The sequence below is a fragment of the Glarea lozoyensis genome, assembly GCF_000409485.1.
Source record: "Glarea lozoyensis ATCC 20868 chromosome Unknown GLAREA7, whole genome shotgun sequence".
NCBI lineage: Eukaryota > Fungi > Ascomycota > Leotiomycetes > Helotiales > Helotiaceae > Glarea > Glarea lozoyensis.
In genome coordinates, this window is record NW_007361002.1 from 142972 (window position 1) to 151387 (window position 8416).

The 8416-nt window shown below is 48.1% G+C and overlaps 4 protein-coding genes across 4 annotated transcripts in view; 1 reads left to right on the forward strand and 3 right to left on the reverse strand.

The window, feature by feature from the left end:
- Window positions 1-311: 311 nt before the first annotated feature.
- GLAREA_01226 (uncharacterized protein) lies at window positions 312-1178 on the reverse strand (the record flags this gene model as incomplete). Its single annotated transcript, XM_008088442.1, has 1 exon — window positions 312-1178. The coding sequence occupies one exon, from the start codon at window positions 1176-1178 to the stop codon at window positions 312-314; it is 867 nt and encodes a 288-aa protein (XP_008086633.1).
- Window positions 1179-1899: 721 nt separating this feature from the next.
- On the forward strand, window positions 1900-4535 carry GLAREA_01227 (Elongation factor TFIIS 2; the record flags this gene model as incomplete). Its single annotated transcript, XM_008088443.1, has 3 exons — window positions 1900-1906; window positions 2009-2619; window positions 2673-4535. The coding sequence occupies 3 exons, from the start codon at window positions 1900-1902 to the stop codon at window positions 4533-4535; spliced, it is 2481 nt and encodes an 826-aa protein (XP_008086634.1).
- Window positions 4536-5080: 545 nt separating this feature from the next.
- Window positions 5081-6238, reverse strand: GLAREA_01228 (uncharacterized protein; the record flags this gene model as incomplete). The annotated part of the gene is made up of 1 exon (XM_008088444.1): window positions 5081-6238. The coding sequence occupies one exon, from the start codon at window positions 6236-6238 to the stop codon at window positions 5081-5083; it is 1158 nt and encodes a 385-aa protein (XP_008086635.1).
- Window positions 6239-7110: 872 nt separating this feature from the next.
- Window positions 7111-8416, reverse strand: part of GLAREA_01229 (MFS general substrate transporter) — a gene marked incomplete at both ends in the record, with an annotated part of 3247 nt that continues 1941 nt past the window's right edge. The window contains 2 exons of the mRNA XM_008088445.1: window positions 7111-8166; window positions 8241-8404. Coding sequence (XP_008086636.1) covers window positions 7111-8166; window positions 8241-8404 — 1220 coding nt within the window. The remainder of the gene's footprint in view (window positions 8167-8240; window positions 8405-8416) is intronic.

Consider the following 8416-nt stretch of genomic DNA (forward strand, 5'->3'; position numbering starts at 1 on the left):
CTATTACGACTTCTTGTACGACGCATGAGATGGAGCTAAAATGATCTAAACTCCGTTTCCGATCAACAATGCAAACGTGATAGCACCTGTCCGCGGTCAGGAGTCTCCAATTTTGATGTACTCGATCTTTTTTTCGATGTAAGACATAGAGCACATTGCCTGGTGAAGGGCTTCCTGTCTTCCAAGTAAATTCTGGAATCACCAGTGGGCTGACCGAAATGAGCCCCTTGGATCATTAATTAGGAAACTGCGTGATGCTGCTAGAAGTATGAAATTATGGGTATCTTAATGGTGGACGCGAACGCCAATTCTCAACCTTTCAATCGAAAGCCATCCCAATCGTCCTCCTCCTCCTCTTCCTCCTCGTCGTCGTCTTCTTCTACAGTGTTGTGTTTAGGCTCATGGCTGGTCGTAGAGGAAAGTTGCAGCACGCTTTCTTTTCTCCTCAGCGCTTCCCGCTTTTCTCTCATCTTTCGAACCCTTTCTTCCAGCCCTTCCATCTCATCTAATTCGTCTTCTATCTTCCTGGCCGCGTCTTCCTTGTCACCTTCCAACTCTGCTTCAGCTTTCTCTTTCCTCTGGCGATTCGCATCTGCTGTACTTTGCGCCGCCAATTCAGCAGCAGAAAGAGGTTGAGCGGAAATCACTACTCCGTCATCAACTTCAGGGACGTCCACCGCGGCGATGTCGGCCTCGAAAGCTGCCCACTCTAGCTCGTCAACTGCAGGCTGCTTGGGTATTTCAGGTGACTGTTTGAGTGGAGTTGCAGGGCGGGAGGGAATTCGAATTTCGTTAATTGGATTCGAGGATGACAAGTCAAGAGGTTTGCCTCCCTGGTCGAAAAAGTTTTCAGGCAAACCGTTCGCGGCTCGCGTCCGCTTATGAATAGTCCCGTCATCGTCGTCGCTGGCTTTCCGCTTCTTATTCTTAGTTGCTTCGACAGGAACTGGTGATGCGGTGTCAGGATTCTGGGAAGGGGTGTCCTGAGCTTCCTGAGCCTTTTGAACACGCATAATATGTCCCGCTGAGCGCAAGTGTCCATCCCATAATGATTCGGATTTTAGTTGAAAGTGGCAGACTTTGCAGAGAAGAGTTCCTGTTGCAGTGTAGGATGCGTGCTTGTGCTGTATCCGACGAGACGCGCGCTCGTTTTTGAGGAGAGATCGAACGTCTGCCATGTTTGCGAAACTGATGATTGCTTGGTGGTTGACTATTGTATTGTGGCTCTCGATGAGGAAAGCCAAATAAATGCAGTTCTGACTTACCCAGGGCTATTTCCAGACAGTCTACAAATGGAGCTTCGAGCTTCGAGGTGTCCAGCCCAGCTCAGTCCAGTCCCGCTTTTATATACACGTGATCCCCCGCTTCGGTATCGCAAAGCGTAGCTTCAATATTCCGGCCGACTCGACCTCCGACCTCTCTATTATTGCCGTCCAACTCCACCTCCCAACTTCAATCCCACCACCAACCTGCGCCATCAACGATCAATCGCGCCTCAACACAGTGTTATTGCTGTCGCGGACATTCTGCGACCAAGGTTTATCAGCTCTTTCTCTCGCACCTAGCTTCGGTCGGTTCTCGTCATCGAGTCCGTTGTGAGGGGATCGACGAATATCAACACAAGCACGCGTGAGCCAGATTATAAGGAAGGGACTCAACGCCGCGCAGCTGTCTCATTCCCTGAGATAGCTTTATTCCCTCGTCTTCCACTGCGCTCCTCCACCTGCACTGTCTTTAAGCCACTCAGCCCGTGATTCTCGCGTGAAAGAAAGGCGCTGCGCGTTCTTACTCCTCTATTTGAAATCAACTTGGCTCAATTCTTGCCGCTCTTGTAAACCAGCAACCATCCACGATTGGCGTAATATTGTATCGTTACTGTAACGAACACATTCACCCGTAATGGCTGGTAAGCAACGATCCTTCCATAACGGCACATATTTCTTCTCATGAGACGATGCGCCAGTTCTATAATCGCATTACAGGCCAAGCTAATTTGTTTCGACAACAGATGAACCTCGACGGTCAGTCCGCGCGACAAAAGGGCAACATACGAAAAGTCTAGATCTGCTAGACGAGCCAATTGCGCCGAAGAAGAAAGCCACCAAGAAGACCGCGAAGAAAACAGAAGAGCCGGAGGACGAAGAACCAGAGATCATTCGATGTGTTTGCGGCGTCACGGAGACAACCGACGACGATGATGAGCCATGGATTGCGTGTGATGTTTGCAATGAATGGCAACATAATATTTGCGTTGGAGTAAGTCGATTTGAAGAGGACGCCCCAGAACATTATCGTTGTGAAAAACACAATCCAACATTTCCACCTCACAAAGAGCTACTTGACGGTCTTAAGAAGGGTAAAAAGATCTGGTTAGAAAGGCGTGCAAAGGTGAATCAGGAGATTGCAGAGGAAAAGAAGTCGAAAAAGAAGGGTGGGAAGAAAGGGAAATCTACCAAAAGAGCAAGTGAGGCATCCGAGCTCAATCTACCAACAAATGGGAAAGCGAAGTCGCCATCAGCATCCGTTCCTCCACCCGCTGAAGAGAAGAAACCGGTCGCAAGATCTGCCAGTACCAAGAGAAAGGCGAGGGATGAATCTCAAGACAAGGAGTCTATCAAGGTAATTCAATTTGCTCAATTGTTGAGGACTCATAGGCTAACATTACAAAGCAGGAACCTCAAGCAAAGGTTCGGAAAACGTCGCCCACACCAGCTACTCAACCACAGAAGTCACCGCCTTCAGACCTTCCTGTCAAAATCATGGATCTCGAGTCGATGAGAGCAGGGGTCGCGAAAAAGATCAAGGAGAGATTAGTTCCTTGTATCAAGCTTGCCATCAAAAACGGAGTTTACACATTATACATGGGTGACACAATCGATTCTAAAGCTGAGAGGCTGGCTATCCAAATAGAAGACGCAATCACAGCAGCATATCCAGACAAAGAACCTTATCGAACGCGTTTTACGGCCATTATTTCCAACCTCAAGCAGAACCAAGAGCTTTGCAACGGTCTTCTCACTCGTAGTTTAGTACCAAAAACACTAGCTACGATGAGCACCGATGACATGGCCAGCAAAGAGCTGAAAAGAGAAACGGCCAAGATGAAAGCAGCTCTAGATAAGCAGTCTATAATGATTCAAGATGACAATACACCTAGAGTACGAAGAACACATAAGGGTGATGAGGTCGTTGAAGGTGATGATTTCGTGGATCATGAGGCTACAACGGCTACTGCAACCAGTCGAAGTATGCGGGATCCAAATGCGGATATGACAACTCCACCATTAGGAAACACAGAGGGCGACGAAGTCGAGCTCCCAGCAGATATCGATGACTATCACTCCCGGGATGACATTCGCTCGGCTTTACCAAGGCAGCCGTTGACGGTAGACACAAAGCCTAACCAACCTCCCATGAGGAAAGCCTCGTCGCAAGCTGATTTTGATATTAACAAGGTATATGCTAGTGTTCAGTCACCCGTCAATGCGCAACACCATAATCGAAGGCAATCTACCAATATAGCTCCGCCTGCAAATGGACCTGGCGAGGACCCTGACATCGACAGAATGCTTGATGATGTATCTCCACCATATTCACCCGCTGCAGATTTTTCAGACCCGGAGATTGTCTGGCGAGGCAACGTCGTCATGGAGTCTGTGGCCAAATTTCCAGCCTTCGCAAAGCTTGTTGCGGGTGTAGATGTAAGCAGGAAACAACCTTGGACGGAAATCATTTCAAAAGACCTTAAGGTCGCCGGCCGTATTATGCAAGATAAGGCGAACGAATATCTATGCAGTCTCAGATATAGTCAGCCCACGGACGTCGTTGTGCTTGCAATCACTGCAACTGATGGTCCAGACACCGACGGCTTCAAAGCTTTGTTTGACTACTTTCACAGCAGGGAGCGATACGGCGTTCTGGCAGATAAAGGTACTGGCAACGTCAGAGATATATACCTTATCCCAATGTTGCCAAGTCCAAGCCCTATTCCTGAATTTATCTATAATTTAGAAGAACACAGGGTTCCGGAGAACAGAACCGAAAAAACTCTGCTAGTAACACTTGTCATTCGTAACAATGACTGGAACCCAGAAACAGCTCAGACTCCTAGCAATGGGCCAGAAGCACAAAGTCCTTCAGTCGTCAGTCAAGCTGGTCATGCGCAGCGAGCAATGTCTATAAGCGGCGCCCCACCAGCCATGTCACCAATTCAACCACAGTCCAGCACTTTCGCGACACCACAACCGCCCCAGAACAACGAGTCTACATCAGCTGCAGATCAAGCGAAGAGAGATGAACAAAAGAGGCTGCAGGAACAAAACGAACCAATCGCTCGCTCGATCCTCGGTACATTCGCTGGAGCCCCGACCGTAGCATTCTTAATGCCAATGGCACATATGATGCGGCCTGTCGAATGGGAGATTATTCGAGACATTCTAGGAACGGATGAGAAAGCTCGGATTGATCTGAAGCATTTGAGTAATGTTTTGGAAATCAGGATGAAAGCTCATGACGAGAATCCGCCGGCTGCTTGATCTCATGTTCCAAAGGCGTTAGTATCGTTTAGTGTGACAAGAATGTGACGACGTCCTGTCTAACAGTATGTCATAAGTGTCGTCGTTATAGAAAGGGCTCGGAGTACGGGGTCTGGTCGGTGGGCGGGTGTGTTTATTTTTGTCAGGAATGCCTGCCTGACTGATTCGAAGACAAATATTTTTTCTTTCACCACGATACCTTTATGAGATCACGACCCTTGGGTAGGATAGGATCATCGGTATGTTTAAGACGGGTTTCCGCTCTCTTCCTCATCTTCTAGGATTGGCGAAGGAGGGAGATCTGCTCGGCTTTTTTTATGTACATAGTATGAAAGTTCACGTTTTGTGAACAGTGAAAACAGCGGGGGTTTTTGGAACGTAGCACGGGGGCGATTAGACAATGGGAATCACGCAATTATTTTAGTTGATCTTGTGAATTAATATTTTTATTTATACTTTTATTGAAATATCGCTTGTGTCCGTAGACATGGTTCGCTTTGATATCCAAAATGTAAACGCCGTTGCCCCTGCCGGGTATTTCCCAATTATCCTGAAATTTCCTTTTTCTCTTCTACCGGTGTGGCCATCTCGTCTGCCCATGCCCCGTCTAATTTCTCCATCAAAGGAAGGGCTTTAGAGGCTGCTGATGTGTTTGGGGTTGCTTCCTTCTTGGACTCGACAGGTTTGGTGGGCGTTGGTAGTGAGGGGAAGTCTGTTTGTGTTGGTACTGGTTGGGGACCTCCGGAATTTCCACCTCTGCCACCACCCCTACCTCCTCGACTTCCTCTTCCACGGATCTCAAATCCTCCTCTGCCCCTATAGTTGTGAGATTCTTCGGGAACATCATCAGGTTCTGCGTATCGGCTTCCTGCAAGACCGCCTCGTCCTCTGATAACGCCGCCATGTCCACCACGAACATACTCGCTAGTTCTTGCCCTCCGACTGTCGACAATATCATCCTCCACCTTCTCACTATCCCACTCCCTTACGCCTTGCGCCTGGATCTTCCTCAACCTATTCTTCGCCCTTTCGGCTTCCATCTGACTCTTATTCTTCTTCTCCTCTACTAACTTCTCCCGTCTCTCCTTCGCTAACTCTTTTTCCCTATGTTGGAAAGCTGCTTGGTCTGCTTCCTGTGCGCGATGTTTCGCGGACTTCTCAGCGTTGAGAATAGCCATCTTTTCAAGTTTCGCCGTAAGTTCTTCTTCTGTCAATTTCTTGTGCGCGGGTCCACCTGTTGCTGAGCGGTCTCCACGAACGGCGAGGATACGTGTCGAGGCTGGCTGAGTAGGTATTTGAGGGGTCGTGTTCTCAGTCGCTGGAGGAGACTGGCGCGTTGGTTCTTGTGGTTCTGCGGCGCTTTTCTCTGGCACAGCAGCTGGAGATTCAGCAGCAGGAGTTACGACGGGTGCTGCTGCTGGAGCTGGCCTTGATTCGTTTTGAGGTGCGTATCTTGATTGAGCGAGTCCATTCTGATTTACCCCTCCCCCACCTCTCCCACCCCGCGCTCGTCTCGCATCTTGTCCTCTATTGTTTCTGTAACCTCCGCGTGCCTCGTTTGGTCCTGCCTGTCTTGCTGGTCCCCTCTCAGCTGGTTTGGGCGTCTCAATCGGAGGCTCAATGGTTGTTGTTGGTTCTGGTAGAGGCTCGAATTCGTCTGCGAAAAGATCATCGTCTTCACGCGACTGCGCGAATTCGTCCATGGTTATTATGTGTTGGAAGGGAGTAGGTAATGTATGTTTAGAGCAAGATGTAAGTATCTGTACAAAAATACGACAAAGAATCAGAAAACGTTGTGGTATGTGAATGATCCGTTTGACAATAAAAGATGTAGAAATCCAAGGGACCTTCAGGGTTGGTTTTAGGCGAGCCTAGGTTCGGACGGAAGATTGATCTACCGACTCCGACGACCTGTCTACCTAGGTAGTCGACTTGGCTTTATTACTTCAATATCATCCATCGACCATAAAAGATACCTAGGTAGCTTTTCCATACCAAGATATTTGACGTTGATATAAAGATCTCATTGGCACGCAAAAGCGCTTGTGGACCAAATATTCGGCTTAAAAATCCCACGCGGCAGCTATAAGCTCCCCCGGGATCTCAAATGGTGGGTACATACGAATTCTGACATATCCATATTTCAGCTGTATTCGATGTCTCAAACACACGAGGACTTTCAGCTTGGCATGTGCTTTACCTATGAACGTTCCATTCGGATAACTATTCCACCTGCTCAGCTGCACTAGGCTAGACTCGATGATCCGGCTCTGAACCATTTGTAGGTACCTACTAAGATTCCTTCTGATGTTGCAAACAGTATCACTTACTACTTTGGAAATAGACACAGTACCGAGCATGAGATAATGCACTCCAGAACTGAGCGGTTGCTCAGACAAGCATGGAAATATACCAAATTACTTTTGATTGCTTTCTGGTGTTGTTGCGCGTTTCAGTCTGGCTATCATTACAGCTTCTCACCCCCAGCAGCTGACTAGGTAGCAAGGTAATGCCACAGCTCACAAGCAAAAATTATCTGTCTTCATATTTTAACAAAGTGTTATTAGATAGATTGCTACTGTTTACGATCTATACCCTGCTCAGTCTTATGCTCCCGATCGAGACTAATATGTTTCAGGAAGAAACTGCCAATCATAGCAATACCACTAAGAGCACACATGACTGCCCATACAATTTTTAGAGAATCGGCGTATGCCTGCACCAGTTCTGTTTTCTCCAGCCCATCAGCCATTGATTGCAGCAACGGAATGATACTACTAGCGTCGCGGCTATATTCATTGGCCTTATCAACAAGCAATGTTGTTTTGAGTAAATTAGATCTCATCTGATTTTGAAACACAACACCGGATATCGCTACGCCTAAACACTGGCCCAGCATACGAGCGAATATGAACATCGAGATTGCAAAGGACATAAGCTCGTCGCGCGAAGCAGCTTGATTGATGATAGCCAGAGAAGTGTATAAAAGCCCCAGACCGATGCCCGTCGTAAGGGTAAGAAAGAACCATTGGACTGTACTCATATTAACGTCCAAGAGAATCATAACACCAAGGCCCAAGGTGCTGATTATCCAACCAATCCAAGTCACCCAGCGATACTCGCCTCTTTTCGTGATCACCACGCCAGCAACAATCGATAATGGCGCTACAGTGAACGTCGCGGGAAACAATGCCACACCAGCTACAATTGGGTTGTAGCCCCTGACGGCTAGGAAGTATAGTAGTAGGAAGTACAGGGCTCCATATACGATGGCAGCATTAATGACGGCTGCTACAAGACTATAACCCATTTCGTAATTGTTCAAAAGCTGGAGCTTGACGATTGGGTTAGGAGACACATAGCGCTCGAACAAACAGAATCCCACAAGCGCGACGGCGCCTAGGAGAAGGGGAAACAGCGTTCGCCAGCTGCTCCAGGAATATTGGACTCCACCCCATGTGAGTGGCATCAGAAAACAGGTCGCTGCGCCAACAAAAAAGACGCTTCCCAGCCAGTCGAAGTGTTTCAGTTTATTTCCAACGGCACCCGGTGGTTTCGTCAAGCGGAGGCAAAAGGGAATAGCAAAGAGTGCAATTGCAGCAAACGGCACGTTGATCCAAAAGAGCCATTGCTGCAGAAACTTTAGTGTTAGGATGTGGAATCATGGCTATTCACGCGAGCATGATGGGACGGACGATGACTTACCCAGCCTGCTTTCAACGCCAATGCTCCGCCAATGACTGGACCCGTCACGCTTCCCAGGGCCCATATTCCCCCAATGATACCAAAGTACTTTCCTCGCTCTCTCATGGGGACCAAATCGGTGATGATGATGTCGTTAAGTAAGATAATCCCACCTCCACCAATACCTTGGATAACTC